The following is a 25,955-nucleotide window of genomic DNA, read 5'->3' as shown; positions in this document are numbered from 1 at the left end:
CAAAGATGTAAAAGATCTGTATGCTGAAAACTATAGAAAGCTTATGAAGTGGCACAAAAACAGACACATAGACCAATGGAATAGAATAGAAACCCCAGAACTAGACCCACAAACGTATGGCCAACTCATCTTTGACAAAGCAGGAAAGAACATCCAATGGAAAAAAGACAGCCTCTTTAACAAATGGTGCTGGGAGAACTGGACAGCAACATGCAGAAGGTTGAAACTAGACCACTTTCTCACACCATTCACAAAAATAAACTCAAAATGGATAAAGGACCTCAATGTGAGACAGGAAACCATCAAAACATTAGAGGAGAAAGCAGGAAAAGACCTCTCTGACCTCAGCCGTAGCAATCTCTTACTCGACACATACCCAAAGGCAAGGGAATTAAAAGCAAAAGTGAATTACTGGGACCTTATGAAGATAAAAAGCTTCTGCACAGCAAAGGAAACAACCAACAAAACTAAAAGGCAACCAACAGAATGGGAAAAGATATTCGCAAATGACATATCAGATAAAGGGCTAGTATCCAAAATCTATACAGAGCTCACCAAACTCCACACCCGAAAAACAAATAATCCAGTGAAGAAATGGGCAGAAAACATGAATAGACACTTTTCTAAAGAAGACATTCGGATGGCCAACAGGCACATGAAAAGACGTTCAGCGTCGCTCCTTATCAGGGAAATACAAATCAAAACCACACTCAGGTTATCACCTCACGCCAGTCAGAGTGGCCAAAATGAACAAATCAGGAGACTATAGATGCTGGAGAGGATGTGGAGAAACGGGAACCCTCTTGCACTGTTGGTGGGAATGCAAACTGGTGCAGCCGCTCTGGAAAGCAGTGTGGAGGTTCCTCAGAAAATTAAAAATAGACCTACCCTATGACCCAGCAATAGCACTGCTAGGAATTTATCCAAGGGATACAGGAGTACTGATGCATAGGGCCACTTGTACCCCAATGTTCATAGCAGCACTCTCAACAACAGCCAAATTATGGAAAGAGCCTAAATGTCCATCAACTGATGAATGGATAAAGAAATTGTGGTTTATATACACAATGGAGTACTACGTGGCAATGAGAAAAAATGAAATATGGCCTTTTGTAGCAACATGGATGGAACTGGAGAGTGTGATGCTAAGTGAAATAAGCCATACAGAGAAAGACAGATACCATATGGTTTCACTCTTATGTGGATCCTGAGAAACTTAACAGGAACCCATGGGGGAGGGGAAGGGAAAAAAAAAAAAAAAGAGGTTAGAGTGGGAGACAGTCAAAGCATAAGAGACTGTTAAAAACTGAGAACAAACTGAGGGTTGATGGGGGGTGGGAGGGAGGAGAGGGTGGGTGATGGGTATTGAGGAGGGCACCTTTTGGGATGAGCACTGGGTGTTGTATGGAAACCAATTTGTCAATAAATTTCATATATTAAAAAAAAAAAAGCTTATGAAGGAAATTGAAAAGATACAAAGAAATGGAAAAATTCTGTGCTCATAGATTGAAAGAATATTGTTAAAATATCAATACTACCCAAAGCCATCTACACATTCAATGTAATCCCAATCAAAATTGCACCAGCAATCTTCCCGAAGCTAGAACAAGCAATCCTAAAATTTGTATGGAACCACAAAAGACCCTAAATACCCAAAGTAATATTGAAGAAGAAGACCAAAGCGGGAGGCATCACAATCCCAGACTTTAGCCTCTACAACAAAGCTGTGATCATCAACACAGCTTGGTATTGGCACAAGAACAGACACATAGACCAATGGAATAGGGACTCCAGAATTGGACCCACAAAAGTATGGCTAACTAATCTTTGACAAAGAAAGAATATCCAATGGAAAAAAGACAGTCTCTAACAAATGGTGCTGGGAGAACTGGACAGCAACATGCAGAAGAATGAAACTAGACCACTTTCTTATACCATTCACAAAAATAAACTCAAAATGGATGAAGGACCTGAATGTGAGACACGAAACCATCAAAACTCTAGAGGAGAAGGCAGGAAAAAACCTCTCTAACCTCAGCCGCAGCAATTTCTTACTTGACACATCTCCAAACGCAAGGGAATTAAAAGCAAAAATGAATTATTGGGACCTCATGAAGCTTTTTATCTTTGCGCTGCAAAGGAAACAATCAACAAAAGTAAAAGGCAACCAACGGAATGGGAAAAGATATTTGCAAATGACATATTGGACAAAGGGCTAGTATCCAAAATCTATAAAGAACTCACCAAACTCCACACCCGAAAAACAAATAATCCAGTGAAGAAATGGGCAGAAAACATGAATAGACACTTCTCTAAAGAAGACATCCAGATGGCCAATAGGCACATGGAAAGATGCTCATGTCACTCCTCATCAGGGAAATACAAATCAAAACCACACTCAGATATCACCTCACGCCAGTCAGACTGGTCAAAATGAACAAATCAGGAGACTCTAGATGCTGGAGAGGATGTGGAGAAACGGGAACCCTCTTGCACTGTTGGTGGGAATACAAACTGGTACAGCCACCCCGGAAAACAGTGTGGAGGTTCCTCAGAAAATTAAAAATAGATCTACCCTAGGACCCAGTAATAGCCCTGTTAGGAAGTTACCCAAGGGATACAGGAGTGCTGATGCATAGGGGCACTTGTACCCCAATGTTTATAGCAGCACTTTCAACAATAGCCAAATTACGGAAAGAGCCTAAATGTCCATCCACTGATGAATGGATAAAGAAGATGTGGTTTATACATACAATGGGATACTACTTGGCAAGGAGAAAGAATTAAATATGGCCCTCTGTAGCAATGTGGATGGAACTGGAGACTGTTATGCTAAGTGAAATAAGTCATACAGAGAAAGACAGATACCATATGTTTTCACTCTTATGTGGACCCTGAGAAACTTGACAGAAGACCATGGGGGAGGGGAAGGGGGAGGGGAAAAAAAGTTAGGGAGGGAGGCAAACCATAAGAGACTCAAAGACTGAATGGGGGTTGATGGGGGGTGGGAGGGAGGGTTGATGGGGGGTGGGAGGGAGGGTTGATGGGGGGATGGGCATTGAGGAGGGCACCTGTTGGGATGAGCACTGGGTGTTGTATGGAAACCAATCTGGCAATAAATTTCATATTAAAAAAAAAAGCATATGCATTCCCTACTCTTACCAAGTGGAGTAATAACTTCTTCTGAATCCGCAGTATGATCACCGCATCTAAGAGTTAATAGCAAAACTCATGTACCCCAGCATCTCTATAATTATCATTAGAAAAAAGAAAATTGTAAAAGGGTAACCTGGGAAGGTTGGGCATTTTTAAGTTTTATTACTATATACCAAAATTCACAATAGGCTTCTATTTCACCCCCAAATTTTAAGAACAATGCTATGTTCATTATAATAGTAACTATTAATATGCTTTATGCAAGTGAAATAATACCAATTCAGAGCTCATTATCATTACGAATAGTCAATTATAAAAGAAATGAGAAATTTATAATCTGACACTGTTTTATTAGGGGTCCATATTAACATTACAAGTTAATAGAATTAAGAGTAACCACAGCAACCACTAAGTGCAACTGGAATTTCTAAAAGGTCACAGAGAAATAAACAAGATTTTTAAGAAGACTAGAGTCTAAAGAAACAAAAAAAAACTATTAAATATCCTGTTATCTACCCATTCTTAAGCCATTAGAGTGTGAAAATCTATACATAAATATTGCCTCAAATTTTACTCTCATCTCTTCATACCTTCTGAACCTATTTTTTTTCTTTGAACAACAACACACAAATTTCAGTGTCCTATCACATGTTTTTAAGACTTGTCACAGTTTTATTAATAAGTAGTATATAAAATTAATTAAATGAAAAACTTCACAGACATGTATAAATCTTACTAATAAATTAAAGGTCAGAGGAACAAAAATCTACACTGTCTTGGGCCTAGAAGTAGTCACAGAAGTCACTAGAAGAGTGTCTAGAGAGAAGGAGGAAAGGCAGTTACCAGAAGTCCAAGTAGCAAGGTGAGAATCCAGGTGGGCAAGAAAAACATCAAAGCACAGGTAAATAAACAGAAGTAGCAGATAAGGATCTGGGATGAAGAGACAGGAAAATCAGTGTAAGAAACCTGAACACCATAAGGTGAATCAGATACAGAAGTGGAAGACACAGATTATAGACGTTGTAGGTTACCTAAGCTTTAGCCTCTTAAGTTCATAAAATAAAGAATGAGGTAGTAATTGAGACAAGTTTCTGGAATATATGCTTTGATAATCATATTATAACATGACAGAGATTAATAATCTTGCTAAAAATGCTACTCGAACACAAAGGATGGAAAAAAGATATTAATGCTATGCTTATATTTAGTGAGTCACTTAATATCCTCTGTAACACTTAAAACTTTGTCTAATCTGGTTTTATCTCATCTTGATACTGCAAAAAAGCAGAGAAGACAAATTTTTAAAAGATAGGATTTACAGCATTATTAAACTCAAAGGATCCTAGCCACCTCAGAGAATTATTATTCTCCGTTATTTCATCGCATATACTTATAAAACCTGCTAATCACAGACACCGGAACTCTAGGGGCAGCATCCCACCCTCCTCAAAATCTTAGGTATCACATTCAAGGTTGTTTGAGCTGCACACCCTGCTGCCATGGTCAGCAAGTTTGAGATCTGTGCTGCTGATCCTAACACTGTCCTCAGACTATGCTCATGATAACGTAACGTTCTTAATTATAAACAGTTATTTCACTTAGTCCTCACAACAAGCCTCATTCCATTAACAAATGAGGATACCAAGGTACAATGAATACTGATGAAAAGAACACAACAAAAAGAACTGGGCTTCAAACAGACGTTGCACCCACAGACTGCATGACCCTAAATTATGACAAAGCCTAGAATATTTAGCATCTGTCCCTCTGTATAAGTGTTTGCCAACCAGTCCTAAACTATTCTGGGAATTTCTAGTTTTAAGTATACTCTGAATTTTCTGATAAGGTTATTTATATGCTCTGGTTCTGGAAAATCTAGGCTTGGATGCTAAAATCACAAATGTTTAAGTCTGTTGTCTTTTACGCAAGAAGTTTTACCTGTGAAAACCACACCATACTTTAATTCAAACTTAAGAAATCACATAAATGTTTTAGATTCGACATAGATTCTACAGTATAGGTCTTTCTCTGACATTTCACTTAGCATAATGCCCTTGAGGTCCATCTATACCGCCAAAACTGAGAAGATTTAATTCTTTTATACAGCTAATACTAATGCTCCATTGTGTGTATATACACATACATCTTTATCCATTTATCAACTGATGGACACTTAGGTTGCTTCTGTATCTTGACTACTGTAAAGCTGCAATGAATACCATACACAAAGGCATGGTGTATTTTTCTTTCCAAATTAGTGTTTTCATTTTCTTCAAATACCCAGAAGTGGAACTGCTGAATTGTATGGTAGTTTTTTAATTTTTTAAAGAAAACTCCATATTGTTTTCTATAGTGGCTGCATGTTACATTCCTATCAACAGTATACAATGGTTCCCTTAACGTCCCATCCCCAGCAACATTTGTTATTTTTAGTCTTTTTGGTAATAGCCATTCTAACAGGTGGAGGTGGTAGCTCATTGTGGTTTTGACTTGCATTTCCCTGATGATTAATAACCTAGAACATCTTTTCATGGGGGCACCTGGGTGGCTCAGTCGGTTAAGCGTCCAACTCTTGGTTTCAGTTCATGATCTTGCAGTTCGTGGGTTCAAGCACCCCTCCAGGCTCCACGCCGGGAGTGCAGAGTTGGCTTGGGATTCTCCCTCCCCTACCTGTCTGTCCCTCCCCCACTCATGCGTGCAGTCTCCCAAAACAAACTTAAAAAAAAAATGTTTTCATGTATCTGGTAGTCATCTAGGTCTTCTTTGGAAAAATGTCTATTCAGCTTTTTTGCCCTTTTATTAGACTTTTTTTAGTTTGATATAGTCCAACTTGTTTACTTTTGCTTTTGTTTTCAGATTCAAAAATCATCACCAAAAACCTATGTCAAAGAGCTTAATCCCCACGTTTTCTTGTGCCAGTTCTGTGGTTTCATGTTTTAATTCAAGTCTTTAGCCCATCCTGGATTAATTTTTGTGTATGATGTGAGATAATGATCCAATTTCATTCTTTTGCAGATGGCTATCCAATTTTCCCAGCACCATTTATTGAAGAGAATCCCTTCTCCACTGTAGATTCTTGGCTCCTTTATTATAAATGGACTATATATGCAGAAGTTTATTTCTGGGCTCTATATTCTGCCATAGTGATCAGTGTTTCTATGCCAATACCACACTTTTTAAATTACCAGAGCTTTGTAATATAGTTTGAAATAAGGGAGTGTGATGCCTCCAGCTTTGTTCTTTCTCAACCTTGCTTCAGCTAGTCCGGGTCTTCTTCAGTTCATATGAATTTTAGGACTATTGTATTTCTGTGAAAAGTGCCGTTGGAATTTTGACAGGGATCACACTGACTCTGTAATATTGCTTTGGTTAGCATTTAACAACATTAATTCTTCCAATGCAAGAACATGAAATAGCTTTCCATTTGTATCTTTCTTACATCCTATAGTTTTCAATTATTGGTCTTTCCCCTTGGTTAAATTTACTCAGATATTTTATTTTTTTGATACAATTATAAATGGAATGGATTCCTCTGATAGATTATTCACATATAAAAGTGCAAGATTTTTGTGTATTAATTTTGTATCCTGCAACTTTACTGTAGTACTTCTAACAGTTTTCTGGATAAAGTCTTTAAGGTTTTCTATATCATCTTCAAGCAGTGACCATTTACTTTTTCCTCTCCAATTTGGATGCCTTTTATTTCTTTTACTGGCCTAACTGCTCTGGCTAGAACTTCCAATATTGTGTTGAATAGAAGTGGCAAGAGAGAGCATGCTTGCCTTGTTCCTGATCTTTGTGGAGAAAAACTGAAAGCTTTTCCTTTAAGGATGATGTTAGCTGTGAGTTTGTCCTACAGGACCTTTATGATGTTGAGGTATGTTCCCTCTATACCACTTTGTTGAGTTTTGGTTTTTTGTTTTTTTTTTTTTTACCATTTGAATTCTTTCAAATGTTTTTTTCTTCAACCATTGAGATAAAAAATGTTTATATCCTTTTGTTAATGTGGTATATCACACTGATTTATGGGTGTTTAATCACCCCTGAAATAAATCCCACTTGACCATGATGTATGATCCCTTTAACATATTGTTGAATTTGATTTGCTAATATTAAGGATTTTTGCATTTATGTTATTAGGAATACTGGCCTTTTTCTTGGGGCATTCTTGTCTGGTTTTTTCTATCAGGGTAATTCTGGCTTCATAAAAGAAGTTTGGAGGAGTTCACTCTAATTTTTGGAAGAGTTTAAAAAGGACTGGGATTAATTCTTCTCTTTGAAGGCTTGGTAGAACCCACCAGTGGAGCCATCTGGTCCTGGGCTTTTGTTGGGAAGTTTTTGATGACTAGCAAGGAGACTGAACCCATCTGTTCAGATTTCTTTATTTCATCAGTCTTGGTAGGTTGTAGGTTTCTAGGAATTTACTCATTTCTTACGTTGTCCAATTTGTTAGACAGGATAGTTCATAGCAGTCTCTTACTATCCTCTACATTTCTATGGCTCCACTGTAACATCTCTCATTTGATTTTGAGTCCTTTTTTGTGAGTCTAGCTAGAGGTCTGTCAATTATTTTTCAAAGAACCAGCTCTTTCTTTGTTTCATTGATTTATTGTCTTTTTAGTCTCTATTTCTGCTCTAATATTTGTTATTTCCTTCCATCTACCAACTTGGGGTTTCATTTAATTCTTTTTCTAGTTCCTTGAAGTGTAAAGTTAGGCTGAGAATGGTTTCTCAAGGCAGGCATTCACCTCCATGAACTTCCTTCTTAGTCCGTGTAAATGCAGAGCTACATGGTACTATTAAATACAGTTCTCTGCTCATCTAATTATGTGATGATTTGTTAGTACTCCTAATTGATAACTTAATAGCAGTATCAGATTTTTATAGATCATTCCTTTACACCTGCACAATCCTGTGAAATAGGTGTTAATATTCCCTTTTGAGAGAAGGATCAGAGAAGCTTAATGACTTATCAAAGATCATTTGTCCAAGTAAATAAGTGGTTGGACTAAGACTGAAAGCAGGCATGTGTACTTCTGAAGTCCATGCTCCTATATATCACCACTCCCTAATCATGGAATCCTTCTTCCTTACCTTTGTCAATCTATACCCACACTGTCCTACTCTAACCTACTTGGACTTCTAGCCACTACTGAAAGGATATCAAGTACTCACTTTAGCATATATACTAAAATTGGAACCATATAGAAAAGATTAACACAGTCCCTGCACAAGAATGACATACAAACTCTTGGAATGTTTCATTTTTTTCTCCTGCTTATCTTAGCAAAAATAAACATTGAAAGGGTGAGCCAGAAATTAATGAAAATGATTACTTATAAGGAGTGGGAGAAACGAGTAATGGGATAGAGGGCCAGGAGAAAGTGACAGATCTCTGAACGTCTTTTAATATAGACTTTTGAATCATTTTAATATTTTATTTTTTCAGAAAAAATTAGAACATGATGCAGAGAAAACTCAGTTCAAAGAGAAGTGGATTCAATAGTATTTCAAATGAATAACCATCACCTAATGGGGAAAGGGACAGGAAAGAACCCATTCCAAGTAACCTGAATAGAATACTTTGTGTATGTTCATGTGTGTACATGCATACCAATCTTGAACTCTTAATAGGTTCTTCATAATATGGATATAGCAATCCTGAAACTATTTTGCATATATTGTAGGACTAAGCAAATGAGTAAATATTTTATTTTAAAAAGTATTTTAATAGGGGCACCCAGGCAACTCAGTCAGTTCAACATCAACTCTTGGTTTCATATCACTATCTTCTGGTTTGTGGGTTTGCACCCCACATTAGGCTCTACACTGGCAGTGCAGAGCCTGCTTGGGATTCTCTCTCCCCCTCTCTGCCCCTTCCCCACTCATGCTCTCTCTCATAATCAACTTTTTAAAATATATATATATATATATTTTTTTTTTTTTAATGGGGAAGGCAAGGGGAAAAAAAAAAAAAACCTATGGGGCAGGATTAAAATTTGAGGCATAATTTTGAGTCCATTTACTTCTAAAATAGGTTTTCTAACCCCATCACTGAAAAGACCCAGAAACAAGGACACTCCAGTGACAATGAAGGAGTCTAACTAGCATCCAGATCTTGATTTTGAAATATCAATCCTCACCAAAAGCAAAACCAGAGCCCCATGAAAAAATGGTTGATTCCAGGCTTGGGAAAAGATAAAAGATGAACCTAGAACATCTTGTTGTGCCAGAGAAGAAGAACTGCTTAATAAATGATCAGAGACATGTCAAAGGATACACAAGCCAGCTGAAAGATTCCGGCAGACCAAATCTCAGAAAATCTGAGCATAAGCAACAGTTGTAGACTATAACCCATTAAGTGAGAAATCATGTATCCATGCTGATAAAAACAAAAAACAAAAAAACAAAAACCATGCCACTTTTTTCAACAGGATGTTTTAAATATATAAGAAATGATGGAATTTTTTAAAATTCACCTTTTTGAAACCATCATAATAAAAATCAATTCAGGCAAAAATCAATCAACAGATGTTCAATCTGTAAGGTGCAAGTAGGAAAATGATATTTTTAAAATAAAGTTCCTCCCCACAAATATTAATTACAAAGGAAAATATAACATTGCAATGAAGACTGGCAGACACTATACCTTAGGTAAGTGACAAAGGTCATAAGCAAGCTAACATAATGCACCTTCCCATGTGGTACACCAAGAGGGACACATCATTGATCTAATTTTCCTACCAAAAATACATAATCCGTTTCTCACACTGTCCCTCAATTCAGGCTTCTTTGAGGTTTCTCATTCTATGAAAGGCTGAGGGATTATTCTAAAGACCATTAAAAAGACAACTAAATAAAATTCATGACCCTGGATTACACCTATAAAGGAAAAGCAAAATGCTACAGAGGATATGAGGCAACTGACAGAAATGCAATATAGGCATTAAAAATTATTTTATCAATATTAGATTTTCTGAATTTCACAATTGCACTGTCTAGCTATACAGAAAAAAAAACCCTGTGCTTAATAACTACGTTCTGAAATACTAGAGGCTAAATGGGAATATATGCATTCTACTTTTTCAAATGGTTCTGAAAATTATATTTGTACATATGTATACATATACACATACACATGTGTGTATTAGACCAAAAAAGCAAACGTGACAAGTGGTAAGAATTGGAGAAATGGGTAAAGGGTATTATGGAAGTCTTCTGTATTATTACAATCTTACAGTAAATTTGAAATTACCCCCACCCCAGTTTGTAAGAAGTCCTATTAATCGTATTCATTTCTCTTTTAAGTTGAATTCTACGTCAGCAGTTTGCCATATGCTCCACTTTCTCTTGCCATCATGTTCTGCCTCCCCAGGGCTAGTGATTCGTAATGACGCAGGCACATGTTCAAGGAGACATTCAAGAAAAAAAGAACACAAACTCTGAACAGAGGTTAAGATCTAAAAAATCCACGTATGTTTGCAAAACTTCTAAGCCCTTCCTGCTGACATTAGAAAGGCATTGCTGCATGTGCCTCATGTCCTGAGCTTCCCCCAGATAATCCCACATGACTTTCCCAACTCACGATTTTCCATTTGATCACCCACTCAACCTTCAACACAGTCCTATCTTTTAGCAGAGCTAAAAATAGCCATTCTATCAAGTGGGGAGTTAAATAAAGTACTATTTACAGTTAAGGAGGTTGCTTTCCTAAGACTTGTTTTAAATGACAGTGCATCAGCAAAGAAAAGATTTGGACAAAATAAAAACCTGAAACATACTCTGTTGCATGAAGTTTATAACTAATTCTTAGTGAAGTGGATGGGAATGCCAGCTCTGGAGTCAGAGCTCTTAAATTCAAATACTGAATTTTTCTGCTATATAACTTTAAAGCAAGCTACTTAACCTCCCTTATCCTGTTTCTACATCTGTAAAATAGAGGTTGGTAATAGTACCTACCCACAGGTCAATCTCCCAGACACCATGTTCAACAGAAGAATCCAGAAACGACAGAGTACATAATATAGGATTCTACTTACAGAAGGTTCAAGAACGAGCAAAACTGTAGTGATAGAGGTCAGAGTAGTGGCTACCTTCGTGGGAGAAGCATACTGCCTGGGAAACAGTACAAGGGAGACTTCTGGGTGGTGGAAATGAAGTTTCCCTTGATCTGGGTGATGGTTAACAGGTGTGAGTACAATAAGCTGAACATTAAAAATCTGTTATACCCTGGGGTGCTTGGGTGGCTCAGTCTGTTAAGTGTCTGACTCTTGAGTTTGGCTCAGGTCATGATCTCACGGTTCATCAATTCGAGCCCCATGTTGGGTTCCCCACTGGCCGTGCAGAGCCTGCTTGGGATGTTCTCACTCCCTCTCTCTCTGCCCCTCCCCTGCTCATGTGGGTATACATTCTCCCGCTCTCAAAATAAGTATTTTTTTAAAAATTTGTTATACCTCAACAAGAGGAAACATAGTACCAATGGAATGGTTGAGACGTAAATGAGAAAATGTATGTCAAGTGCCTAGTACATAAGCATTCAATAAAAGTCTGTTATACAATTGCTTAATAGAACTGTTTAAGAGATAAGTCTACTTTTCTTTTCCCTACACCTCAGTTCTTAGTTTTTCATACTATTTCAAACTTCCTTCTCTTGCCTTTACAGCTCTATATTGCTCTATTAGTATTTAAATTCTCTAGTTAAAAATTCTTCTAACTTTTCTAAAGCTTATTTATTTTGGGGTGGCACAAGTGGGGGGGGGACGAGGGAGGAAGGGGTGGAGAGAGAGAGAGAGAGAGAGAGAGAGAGAGAGAGAGAGAGAGAGAATATCCCAAGGAGGCTACACACTGTCAGTGCGCAGTCCAACACAGGGCTCAAACTCACAAACCATGAGATCATGACCTGAGCCAAAAATCAAGAGACAGACACTTAACCAACTGAGCCACCCAGGCACCCCTGAAGACTATTTAAGATGTAAGAAGGTGTCAAAAATATGTTGGAGCGCCTAGCTGGCTCAGTCAGCAGAGCATGAAACACAGTCTCTGGGTCGTGAGTTTGAGCCCCACATTGGGCATAGAGATTACTTAAAATTATATAGGTGTATGTATATATACATACACACACATACATACATATATATGGACACCTAGGTGGCTCACTAGGTTGAACATCCAACACTTGATCTCAGCTCAGGTCTTTGGTCTTGAGTTCAAGCCAAACAGTGATGGGCTCCACACTGGGCATGGAGCCTACTTAAAAAAATTGAGGGGTACCTGGATGGCTCAGTCTGTTGAACATCTTACTCTTGTTTCAGCTTAGGTCATGATATCACAGTTCATGGAATCAAGGCCCACATCAGGCTCTGTACTACAGAGTGGAGCCTGCTTGGGATTCTCCTTCTCCCTGTCCCACCCCACTTGCATGAGCTCTCTCAAATTTTATACATATAATTTTTTTTTAAATATAGCAAAAATGAACTATTGGGACCTCATCAAAATAAAAAGCTTCTGCACAGTGAAGGAAACAATCAGCAAAACTAAAAGGCAACTGACAGAATGGGGGAAGATATTTGCAAACGACATATCAGATAAAGGGTTAGTATCCAAAAATCTATAAAGAACTTCTCAAACTCAACACCCAAAAAGCAAATAATCCAGTGAAGAAATGGGCAAAAGACAGAAACAGACACTTCTCCAAAGAGGACATCCAAATGGCCGACACATGAAAAAAAGTTCAACATCACTCATCAGGGAAATACAAATCAAAACCACAATGAGAGACCACCTCACACCTGTCAGAATGGCTAACAACTCAGGCAACAACAAATGTTGGCAAGGATGCAGAGAAAGAGGATCTCTTTTACACTGCTGATGGGAATGCAGGCTGGTGCAGCCACTCTGGAAAACAGTATGGAGGTTCCTCAAAAAACTAAAAATAGAACTACCCTACAACCCAGCAATGGCACTACTAGGCATTTATCCAAGGGATACAGGTATACAGTTTCGAAGGGACACATGCACCCCAATGTTTGTAGCAGCACTATCAACAATAGCCAAAGTATGGAAAAAGCCCAAATGTCCATCAATGGATGAATGGATAAAGAAGATATGGTATATATATATACAATGGCAATCAAAAAGAATGAAATCTTGCTACTTGCAACTATGTGGATGGAACTAGAGGGTATTATGCTAAGCGAAGTCAGTCAGAGAAAGACAAAAATCATGACTTCATTCACAGGAGGACTTTAAGACAGAACAGATCAACACAAGGGAAGGGAAGCAAAAAAGCATATAGAAACAGGGAGGGGGACAAAACATAAGAGACTCAAATATGGAGAACAAACAGAGGGTTGCTGGAAGGGTTGTGGGAGGGGGGATAGGCTAAATGGGTAAGGGGCATTAAGAAATCTTCTCCTGAAGTCATTGTCGCACTATATGCTAATTTGGATGTAAATTTAAAAAATGAAATTAGAAAAAAATAAAATACATTTGGAAATAACCCCCTTCCATTTTGTTTAAATGAAACCTTACCAACCCATCCCTGCTGAGCCAGTTCTGACTGTTAAGATCATTTCTTTGACCTGGTAGATTTTCTTAAATATTACCCTCCATTAAGTCACATAGTTATTTTTTTTTAAGACTTACCTTTATAAAAGCATAGCCAGTACCATTATCTGTAATGGTGAGACCAAGTGAATCCTCAGATTTATGTATATTTACTTCCTTTTTGATCCCTTTCACATGGGCAAATATGAAATCTTCAAGACCTATCTGTGATCCTAAGAGTCTTTCCATATCAACTTTAGGTGTGTTTAACGTGCAGTATAAGATCTGTAAGAAAGAAAGAAATAGTTCAGTTTCCATCAGGAAAACATTCTGGTTATTAGGGTATTTGAGTGAAATAGTCGATTTATGACAGAAGTTACATCATTAACATTGGGTAATATATATGGAATATTTCCTATAGGCAAGGCTCTATATTAACCAATTTACGGTCATTATCTCATTAAATCCTCACAATGACTTTACAAATACTTATCCCCTCCAAATTACAGATGAGGAATTTGAGGTTTAGTGAAAGAAAGTAATTGGCCTAAGGTCACAAAGCCAATATTTGTCAAGAGCAAGATTCTGAGTTTACATCTCACCAACTTCCAAGTGATTGAAAAGATCTCCACTACTTGCCATTTACAATGCTAAAATCAAAAGTTGTCTTCTCAAAGGCAAGGCCATGACATGTATGCCACAATGAAATTATAGGCAAGTCTATTTTTGAAAACTGCTAAGTTTTTTAAATGAGGAAATTTATCTTGCATTAGAATGCTTGAGAAAATTAATGAATGAGATGCAAAAATAAAGAGGTCTAAAACATATCTTACAGACTCACTAATCCAATCCCTTAATTTTCTTGGGTATGTAAAACAAAAACATTTCAGTATAGCAGTTTTATTCCAAAATAGTTAAGTTTTTTTTTATTTTTATTATCAATTTTGCCACCGATGTTGCCAACACTTCCTCGGACCCTGAGCCTTGCTTCAGTCCTCACTTTCTACCCTCTCCCTGGATCCCCAGGTTTCATACCATTCTTGACTCCCACCGGAAGGTAAGCCTTCTCACATCCATAAGCCTCATGAAGTTCAGGAATGGCACAACTACTACTTATTAAATGGATCTTTAAGGCACATCAGAATGTGTCTGAACTGGAAGCACTCTCTGTTCTACAACTAAAAGATCCAGCATGGTCAGCAAGATTCTGACCAATTTCAGATGTATATGAAAGGAGCTACTGAGGAGGACAAGAGGCAACTGGATATAAAAGAAAAAAGGCTTACAAAGAAACATGTGCTGTCCTGCCCTTTCCCCTTTTCCTCTGTGGGGAGCTGTGCTAACTGGAGGACCTTTGATTTAACCCTTTGTGTTCCTGGGCAGGGCAGAATATATTTAGTTCTGTAATTAGTAAGTTTTTGTGAAATACTCTAGTATAAGAACTGTATTATTCACAGGGAAAAAGAAAGTCCTTTAAGAAAGGTTCCTATTCTTTATTCTGTGAAATCAATGGTATAATTAGTCCACTGACAAAAATCAGTAATAGTGTGGGTAGAGGGACAAGGTAACATGCACAGTGAACAGTTTTCCTGATTTTCTTTCTCAAAACGATGGGAAGTAAAGAAACAGTTTTGTTATTACTAGTTTTAACAGTGAATCTGCTAAACACCATTAACATAAAAGTTACCAGTTAGAAAACATTAAAACAGAATGATGATGTAATAGGGCAGGAGAAAAGCCCCAAAAAGGAAATCCCACACGAAGTGGACTTCTAGTTACTAAGCTGCTTCCTTTCTTTCAATTTTTCACATTTCCCTGCAGAGCAAATATTAGATTTCCTGTAGGTATGACCCTTTTTCATTGTGATTCCTCCCCTACAGAACAATGTTACCTCCCAGGCAGCCGAAAGTTTGCAGGCAAGGCAAGACATGGGTGCCTTCCTCTTCCCCTCTTCACATAACACTCAGATCTCAAGTATCTATACATCTTATGTGCTTTGGAGGAAAATGACTCACATCCCCTATTCTAGGCATAAGATTTAAACCAGTATAAGTGGTATTTTAGGAGTAGGCATGTGGCCCAATCGCGGACAACAAGACATGGAAGAAGATGTCCAAGGATCTTCTGGAGAATATTTTTTTACTCTTAAGAAACATACAGTAAAAGACCATCCTTTCCTTGCCCTGGATGCTGCCTTATCTGTAGGTGGTCTGGGAACTTCCACCACCATCTTACTACTGAGGAAGAAACCAGTGCCAAGAAAGGCAAAGTAAAGAGATGGAATAAACCCAGATCCCTGACATAGGGGAGTTGCTCTGTTCACCAACTCTGGAGCTCACTCTACCCCTTTTATGCAATTGTTTTAGCCAATTTTAGCAAGTAGTTTCATATTATTGCAGTTGAAAACTTATCAGATACACAGTCTTATCCCAAAATATTTAGTTACATAAACCAATAATTTAACCAACCCATTTTAGATTTTGTTGTTTTCAACTAAAAAGATTCCAGATATAAAAATACAAAAGATAGGAATTCTATTTCTTCCATTTAAAAGTTCTTTCTAGGGGTGCCTGCGTGGCTCAGTCAGTTGAGAGTCCAACTCTTGATTTCTGCTCAGGTCATGATACTAGGGTTGTGAGCTCAAGCCCTGAGTTAGGCTCCACACTAAGCATGGAACCTGCTTGTGATTCTCTTTCCCTCTGTCCCTCCCCTTCTCACTCTAAAATAAAACATAAGCAAAAGTTCTCTCTACTTTCTAGCTCAATTTATCCTTAAACTCAGTCAGGAAGCTGGTGAATTATGTTTAATATACTGAGATACTATGCATCCTTATCCAAATTTCACATCCTATCTCCTCTATCAAAAATTTCAGGCACAGGGTACCTGGGTGGCTCAGTCAGTTGAGTGTCCAACTCTTCAGCTCAGGTCATGATCTCAGTTGGTGGGATTGAGCCCCATGTTGGGCTGTGCACTGACAGCACAGTACCTGCTTGGGATTCTCTCCCCCCCCCCCCCCACCTCTGCCCCTTCCCAGCTTGTGCTCATGCTCACTCTTGTTCTCTCAATAAACATTTAAAAAGAAGAAATTTCAGGCACAGAAAAAGTGGTTCCCCCTTCCAATATCAGCAAAATAAATCCCCAAGAGGAAATATTTCATCCTTAAAACGGTTGTTAGGAAAAAAAAAACAGATTAAGAGGTAAGAGATTTGGGGTGCCTGGCATGCAACTCTTGATCTCCATGTCCTGAGTTCAAGCCCCACACTGGGCATAGGGATTATTCTTAAAAATAAACTTATGGGGCACCTGGGTGGCTCAGTCAGTTGAGCATCCAATTTCAGCTCAGGTCATGACCCCACTGTTTTGTCAGTTCGAGGCTCATGTCAGGCTCTGTACTGACAGCTCAGAGCCTGGAGCCTGCTTCCAATTCTGTGTCTCCTCCTCTCTATGCCCCTCCCCCAGCTCACACGCGGTCTCTCAAAAATAAACATTAAAAAAAAAAAAAAGGGTAAGAGACTTGAATCTAGTCCCACTTCCGTACTCTCAGTGAGCTCAGTCAAATCATTTGACCTCCCTGGTTCTCGTGTACATCATGACATTAGTAAAGTTGGTCTACTGACACACTTGTGGCAAAAACTGAGAGACTACATATATGAGTATTTCTTAAACGAAAAAGCTCTTTATAGAGGTTATTATTCCTGGAATGTAAGGGTTTCTTGAACAGTGATGTTTCACCCATGCTTGAAAGCTGCTTAGTTTTCCTGAAGAGATCAGATTTTGTTTCTTTTTAATGTCATCAACAGATAGATTCCTTTTCTCCCATAAATTACATTATCTTTCAACTTTGTTGTTAAAGAATAACTCATGGAGGGGCACCTGGGTGGCTCAGTCAATTAAGTGTCTGACCTTGGCCCAGGTCATGACCTCGACCTTGTGGTTCTGGAGTTCAAGTCCCACATTGGGCTCTGTGCTGACCACTCAGGGCCTGGAGCCTGCTTTCTTCTCTCGCTCTCTCTCGCTCTGCCCCTCCCCCCACTCATGCTGTTTTTCTCTCAAAAACAAATATTAAAATAAATAAATAAATAAATAAATAAAATAAGAGGGGGCACGAGGGTAGCCCAGTTGGTTAAGCATCCAACTTCAGCTCAGGTCATGATCTCACAGTTCATGGGTTTGAGCCCGCATTGGGCTCTGTGATGACATCTTGGAGCCTGGAGCGTGCTTCAAATCGTGTGTGTGTGTGTGTGTGTGTGTGTGTGTGTGTGTGTGTCCCTCCCTTGCTTGCGTGCTCTCAAAAATAAATAACTCATGGACAGTATTCTTACCATGCACTGTATTTGAATTGCTATCTTCTGGTTATCATGTGGTTATGATTATTCACCCTTAAAACTCACTCAATATAGCCAAGATGATAAGTCTGAATGACTATAGAGTCACTAATATAGATTAATACTGCCTTTTCTCTCCATTATATACTTTATAATGTCCCTTGTTAATAAGTAGCTTGTCATTGGTGTTTCAAAAAATATTCTGGCCCACAAACAGGTTACAAATTTCTCCAAAAACACATCAAGTGCATTTTTTTTTTTGTTTTTTTAAATCAAGGAAGTTCATTTCCAACTTTCTTTTGTTTAATACTTTCCTTAAACAGGAACTGAGTTGGTCAAAGATTCCACATGTTCCAAAGTTCTCTGGAACAAATTATAGGCTTGTGGAGCTGCCATTAGATTATTTGTGAATGTGATTTTAAATACAAGCAACTGGAATCTTTACCTCTTGAGGTTTTCTAAAATAGCAGGATTACTATTTTAATACTACTTTCTTACATCTCAATCTACCAAAAATCTAACTTTCTACAGGTTTTCTAGAAATATCCATGTTATTACAGAAAATAAAAAGCACATAATGACAAATCTAGTAACTAAACCACACTTTTTGTTGTTGTTGTTTCCTTAAGTAATCTCTACAGTAAACATAGAGCTTGAACTCCTAACTCTGAGATCAAGATTAGCATGCTCTATGAACCAGGCCAAGCCAGGCACCCCAACTAAACCATACTTTCATCAGGAGTTAATACTTCATCTTTACACATAAGAACACTGCTTGGATTGTTTCCTTTGTTAGTGACTATGGTTTTTATCTGGGCTGTTCTCATTAAGTCTCAGACTTTTTCCTCAATAAAAGATTATTTTACCTCTATCTGATTAACTGTCCTTAAAATAGCAGGAATTAGGGGTACCTGGGTAGCTCAGTAAGTTAGGCGTCTAACTTTGGCTCAGGTCATAACCCCGAGGTTCGTGGATTTAAGGCCCCTCTTCTGGCTCCGTGCTGACAGCTCAGAGCCTGAAGCCAGCTTCAGGTTCTTTGTGTGTGTGTGTGTCTGTGTCTCTCTCTCTCTCTCTCTCTCTCTCTCTCTCTCTCTCTCTCTCTCTCTCTCTCTCTCTCTCCCTCCCTCCCCCTCCCCTGCTCGCACCCTTTCTCTTTTTTCCTCTCTCTCTCTCTCAAAAATAAACATTTTAAAAAATGTTTTTAAATAGGAGGAATTAAAAACAACCTGAGGGGTGCCTTGGTGGCTCAATTGGTTAAGCATCCAACTCTTGGTTTCATCTCAAGTCATGATCTCACAGTTTGTGGGATGGAGCCCTGGATCAGGGCTCCCAATCCCTGTTTGGGATTCTCCCCCCCACCTCTCTCTCTGCCCCTCCCCTGATTGCACACCCTCATCCTCTCAAAAATAAATAAAATAAACATTAAAAATATATATAGGGGCACCTGGGTGGCTCAGTCAATTAAGCAATTGATTCTTGGTTTTGGCTCATGTCATGGGTCTCCTGGTTTGGGAAAGCAAGACCCACTTCAGGCTCCAACAGTGCAGTCTGCCTGGGATTCTCTCTTCCCCTCCCCCACACTCACACACACACTTTCCAACTAAATAACTAAATACATATATACATACATACAACCTGAAACTAAGAACAAAATAATTATGGGGGGGGGGGGGAATTACCCATTTACTGAGTGCTTGAATAAATGAGAGTAGCTTTAGCCAAGCCAGTGACAATATTCTTATTCAAAACTCTTCCACAAAGCTCTCAAGGTCTTATGCTACATGGCTCCTCCAAAATAGGTTATGTGAAAAAACATATCAAATAACTTCTAAAACTCAATCCTTCAATTACAGTCATGAACTGGGGCACCTGCTCATCCCTCTTAGCTGTACACAGTTTGAATACTGGCTCCCACTTCCAGTAAAGTAGTGGCAAAGTGAAGGAACGGAGAAGATAGGTCTGGAAGAATGGAAAAATAAAATCAAAGTAAAGGTCCAAGAACCATTATGTGCACCAGGTACTTTCACATATTACCTCCTTTAATCCCTACAGCAATTCTAAGTAAGAGATATTACCTTCCCCCTCTTTTAACAAACTAAAAAACAAAGGCTAGAAATGGCACTATTTGCAACAATATGGATAGACCCAGGGGCATTATACTATACTAAGATAAATCTGACCAAGAAAGATAAATATTGTATGATCTCACTTACATGTGAGCTCTAAAAAGAACAAACCTCAGATACAGAACAGATTGGTGCTTACCAGAGGCAGGGGATGCAGGGTGGGAAAAAACAGGTGAAGGTGGTCAAAAGGTACAAATTTCCCGTTATAAAAAACAAGTCCTAGGAATGTGATGCACAGCACCTATAGTTAATACTATATTGTAGATTCGAAAGTTGCTAAGAGAAATCTTAAAAGTTCTCATCACAAGAAATTGTAACTATTTGTGTCGACGGATGTTAACTGGATATCATGGTGGTCACTTTGTGATATATAAAAATACTGAATCCTTATAATTTACATGTACTATTTCAGGTATACATCTCAAAAAAGTTAAAAAGACTTAGATAAAACAGGTTAGAGTCATATCAGTAGTATTTGGTGCACATGAGATTCCAACCCTGGGTCCAAGTCCAAGTTCTTTTCCCTGCAGTGTTACCTCTCTTGACATCTAACACCTGCACAGAGAGGGACACCTAAGTTACTGATCACTTCCTAAAGCCATTAGCGCAACTAATCCTTGTGAGTCAAGTCCTGAGCAGGCATAACTATGCCCTGGGCAAGGTGATTTATTAGGTGATTCATCTAAGGTCACATAGGTAATGAATGACGATCAAAATGGGAATTCAAAACTTCTGGGCTTTTTCTAACCCATGATACTATAATTGTGCTGTAACCAAACTCAGCTTTGAATTTTTTTTAAGGTTCATTTATTTGGGGGGGAGGGGGGGCACGGCGGGGGAGAGACACGTGCACATTCAACAGGGGAGAGGGGCAGAGAGAAAGAGAGAGAATCCCAACCAGGCTGCACACTCAGCACAGAGCCAGACATGGGGTTCAATTCCATGACATCACAAGATACCTCTTGAGCCAATATCGAAAGTCAGACGTTCAACTGACTGAGACATTCAGGTGCCCCTCAGCTTTGAATTTAAAATGCAGGCAGAAACTATACATTTTTTGCTCTATATAGAACCAAAGTAATACTGTTTACCTAATTAACCACTTCCTGAAAGGAGTTAGAAAATCTGCAAACAGGAGCTATTTGTAATTGATTTTAAAAATCAAACATGATTAGTCAATATCAAAATATTAACACATTGATTTACTGTAATTTTAAGTTTGAGAGAGAGAGAGAGAGGGGCAGAGAGAGAGAGGCAGAGAGAGAGAGAGAGAGAGAGAGAGAGAGAGAGAGAGAGGCACGCAGAGAGAATCCCAAGCAGGCTCCACCACAGAGCCAAACGCAGGGCTCAAACCCACCTCCCACGAGATCACGACCTGAGCCAAAAATCAAGGGTCAGACCCTTAACTGAGCCATCCAGGTGCCCCGATGTACTGTAGTTTTAAAATGATTTCTTCCAGTTAAGTAATTTTAAAACTAGTTGCATTTCTGTCTTCATATTATAAACAGTCATTTAAAATCTCAAGTCTGTTATTTTCCCAGTATAATACATGTCCTAAACTTCTAAGAAGTGTTTCTAAAATATACGTATTATATATAGCGCCTCTTTACCTTGTCAATGGCTACAGTCATCTAGAAACAAGTTTCAGTTTGCAAAAGATAAAATTGGCAACAAGACAGATATTTAGAAACCTGATACTGTATGCTCTATTTAGACCTTCATGAGGATATTGTACAAAGCCCTGCCTCGAACTGTGTAGAACTTTCTATAAATGATTCACTTCTAAATTAGCTGCCCTGGGTCAGCAGTGGCAAGTCTTAAATAAAAGGTGAATCATCCTTTGTACTCTTCCTTCTCCAGTACAACCACTTTTTCAGTGATCAAAATAATAGGACAAAAATAATTTTATCCAAAAAAAGAAAAGCAGACTTATACTTGTTAATCTACCAAATGACTTCCCACAGTGACCAAAAGAACATTCTTTTGCTAATGAAAGCTAACCAAAGCAACTATGTATCCAAGAAACTGTGTATCCATATCCACCTATGTATCCAAAGCAATTCTCGAAAGATAAGGTTAAAAAGATAGGGATAGATTTTAGTCTTGCCTTTGTGAACATTACAGAAACACTAAACCAAGTAAGATAAATCAAATGTGTATGGCTATATATATCATCCTCTTCCACAATATTCTTCCAGTCAGAACTTTATCCTGGTCTAATAATGCTGCAAGGTCATGTGCCAAATTTAAAGACATCATAAATCACTGCTGTTCCCCTGGTCAGGTGCTGTCTCAAATTTTCCAGCTTTCTAAACCTACTCCTTAAAAGACTCCTCTTGACACTTAAAGTGGAAAATATAAAAGGGCAAAGAGACTATAATAAGGAGACATTTTGTATCTAAGAACAGTGTAGTAGGGTGGGTTTGTGAAGTATTATAAATTCTAAGAAAAAGATTCATGATTAAACTTTCCAGTTTACCAAATACAAATTTATAAAATATGGCCATTATATCCCCAAAAGGTCCCTAATCAAAATCTTAAAACACGTTTGGCAAAATGCTCATGGAGCACTGTGTTCGTATTAGGCCAGGTAGCAGACTTACAACCCTTATAATGAAAGGTCTGTAAGCATATGGTATTTAAAAATCACCCAAAGGTGTTTGGGGGGGGGGGGGGGTGGCGTGGCTTGCTCAGTTGGTACAGCACGTGACTCTTGGTCTCAGGGTTGTCACTTTGAGGCCCCTGTTGGGTGTAGAGATTAGTTAAAAAAAAAAAAAATTTTTTTTTTTAAAGTAAACACCTAAGTGAATCATGGAGAATTGGAAACCAAGCATGGTGAGCCACTGAGGGATCAGGTGAAAATGACAGGGGTCTATTCCTTACTACTATTTCCTAGGACAGAATTTCTGAAAGAGATGAGCACTTTATGGAAAAAGTGGGCCATCTGAAGCACTATAAACATCTTCAGAGAAAAAGATTGAAAAGGATTTTTAGACTAAGACACCTGAAAAGACATTAGGAAAAGTACAAGGCAACAGGGGGAGAGAGGTGACAGAGGAAAATGCACTAGAGTGTTCCCTAGATGGAAGGATTGGGGGAAGACAAACCACTGACCACCTTAGATAATTGTTCACTAGCAAGTTTGAGAAGCACTGGGGGAAAAACAAAACAAAACCACACCTATAGATAGAGTCAGTGTGACACAAGTAAGGGGAGCCCTCAATCTGGAGTATGTGTGTGAAGATTCTTCTAAACTCAGGTTGCTCAATTCTGAACCATCTCCCACCCCAGGGATAGAGAACCCCAAGAACAAAGACGGGGATGAGGTAGAAAGGAGCTGCCAAGAATAGAATTATGTTACAGGCTCAGACACTTAGGCACAGCCCTGGCTGCAAGACTCTCCCCTTTGCTCAGAGCTGTTTATTACTAGCTCCTGCTCCCTGCTCTAAGCAGCTTCTTCCCACCCTCAGCTTGCCAACATTACTGACATTCCTGACTATAAAACTCCTGGGACTGGAGCAGGCAGAAGACTTAAAGAAGGGAGAAGAACCCAGCAATGTCAGAAGGCTTCCCGAAGAAGTTGGCAGGCTACCACAGGGTTCCACCTTCAACTCCCAGAAATGTGTCACCAAGCAGGAGCCAGGACGAGGAGTACCAGTGTCTCCTGGCTCCAGGTCTGGTGCTGACGCTGCGCCCTCACTATCTGCTTCTATTTTTACAACCACGCTATGCTCTTCCCACCCCCTTCCCTAGTGCTTATAATTTCACAGACTTCCTTAATGCCCAGGAAACTGGTTTATATATGGTGTTTCATTACCAAACAAACATAGGAAACTTTCTCATATTTTTCTTCTTTCTCCTTTTCTAGTAAGCATTTTGGTTATAATTAGGTGGATTCCAGGTCCCAGAGTTTTTGTTTTTAACTAGGTTCCACACCCAATATGGGGCTTGAATTCAAGACCTTGTGATCAAGAGTCTCATGCTCTACCAACTGAGCCACCCAGACACCCCTCCCTACCCAGCCCCCTCCCAGAATAATTCTTAATACCATCCCTGTCACTCTCTGAAGTGTCTGGGTTTGAAATACAAATTGTATGGTCATCTAGTTATAATACATCTATTAAGCTAATCAAATAAGCATATTGCCATTTCAGAATGGTAGGACTAAAGACAGCATGGGATAAAAGGAAACACATAGATTTGGATGTTGAAAAACAGTGGTAGAGTTCTTCCCCTATCCTTTAGCATCTAAGTAATCTTCCCCAGAAGATTCTTGGAAGGAAATATCAGTGTGTAGAACTTGAGCACAATTAAAACCATAGGAGACTTGGGAGAGAGCACACAGGAGAGGGGTAGAAGGATAATCTTAATCTTCAGGCTGAATGTGGAGACTGACACTGGTCTCAATTCCACAATGAAAACATCATGACCTTTTTTGAGATGAGCACTGGGTGTTGTATGTAAACGATGGATCACAGGAATCTACCCCCTGAAACCAAGAGCACACTGTATACACTGTATGTTAGCTAACTTGACAATTAAAAAAAAAAAAAAAAAAATCAGATGCTTAATCGACTGAGCCACCCAGGTACACCCGTTGAGCCTGCTTAAGATTCTCTCCCTCCCTCCTCTAAATTTTTTTAATTTTTAAATTTAAACAAAAGATGGGGCACCTGGGTGGCTCAGTCAGTTGAGCGTCCAGCTTCGGCTCAGGTCATGATCTCAAAGTCCATGAGTTCGAGTCCCAGGTCGAGCTCTGTGCTGACAGCTCAGAGCCTGGAGCCTGCTTCGGATTCTGTGTCTCCCTCTCTCTCTGGCCCTCCCCCACTCATGCGGTCTCAGAAACAAACATTAAGAAAAATTAAGAAAAAAAATTTAAACAAAAGATCCTAGGAGACTTAATGGGATTTAATGTGCACCTACTCCATTCCTTAAGAAATATATATTTTTAAAGTGTGTATAGGTAGATAATATTGAATTTTTATTTCAGGATAGTCAACATGGTGTTATTTTGGGCCTGATAAGGCTAGGAACCACTTGCGTAAAGGAAGAGGCCTGGACTTTGACTCAAATTTATCTGGGCCCAAAGACATCACTTTAGACTGAATGACTTGCATAATTTACTTTCCCTCTGAGCTCTAGTTGCTTCATCTACAGTTGGTAGTCCTTTCTAGGGCTTTGGGTAGAAACCCACCATTTCAGATAGGATAGCATGGGTTAAGTGGTAAGGATAGGTATTCAACAATTCCCTTCTTGGGGGGCCTGGGTGCCTCAGTTCATTGAGCACCCAGCTCTTGGTCTCAGCTCAGGTTATGATCTCACAGATCGGGAGGCCAAGCCCTGCACTTGCAGATAGTGCAGAGCCTGCTTTGAATTTTTGCTGTCTCCTTGTCTCCACACCCCTGCCTCAAAAAATCACCTAATTTTTAAAGAATTCCTTTCTTCTTAGTTCTTAAGATAGGTTTCCCTTTCCCCACTCACCTTTACATAAAGGCAGGAAGATTAAGATAGGAAAGAGAAAGTATAAAGAATATAGAAGAAAGGGAGTAAAGGGGATCATGACCATCACCTAATACCTAATCACACCCAGTACATGCTGCTAGTATCAAATGTGAAAAGCTTCAAGAGGTTAAATTAAGATTCTGGCCCTGGAACATGAAGGACCTAGTGTTAATGCCAAGCACAGAAACCACTATTATATTAATGCACTATGTAGATATGTGAATGGTTTTAAGAACGGACATAGAATTATCATTTCCTCAAATTTGTTACTGTTAGATCCTGTTAAGGCCACGTAAAATTA

The 25,955-nt window shown here is 38.9% G+C and overlaps 1 protein-coding gene and 1 non-coding gene across 2 annotated transcripts in view; one reads left to right on the top strand and one right to left on the bottom strand.

The window, feature by feature from the left end:
* GIPC2 (GIPC PDZ domain containing family member 2) overlaps nucleotides 1-25,955 on the bottom strand; it is an 81,177-nt gene that overhangs the window by 41,315 nt on the left and 13,907 nt on the right. The window contains exon 2 of the mRNA XM_043575368.1: nucleotides 13,801-13,986. Coding sequence (XP_043431303.1) covers nucleotides 13,801-13,986 — 186 coding nt within the window. The remainder of the gene's footprint in view (nucleotides 1-13,800; nucleotides 13,987-25,955) is intronic.
* On the top strand, nucleotides 8,324-8,427 carry LOC122482259. The gene has a single exon (XR_006297062.1). It is a non-coding gene; the product is annotated as a U6 spliceosomal RNA (small nuclear RNA).

Source organism: Prionailurus bengalensis, chromosome C1, assembly GCF_016509475.1.
Source record: "Prionailurus bengalensis isolate Pbe53 chromosome C1, Fcat_Pben_1.1_paternal_pri, whole genome shotgun sequence".
Lineage (NCBI taxonomy): Eukaryota > Metazoa > Chordata > Mammalia > Carnivora > Felidae > Prionailurus > Prionailurus bengalensis.
Note: the sequence above shows the minus strand (reverse complement) of the source record. Positions and strands in the feature narration are given on the sequence as shown.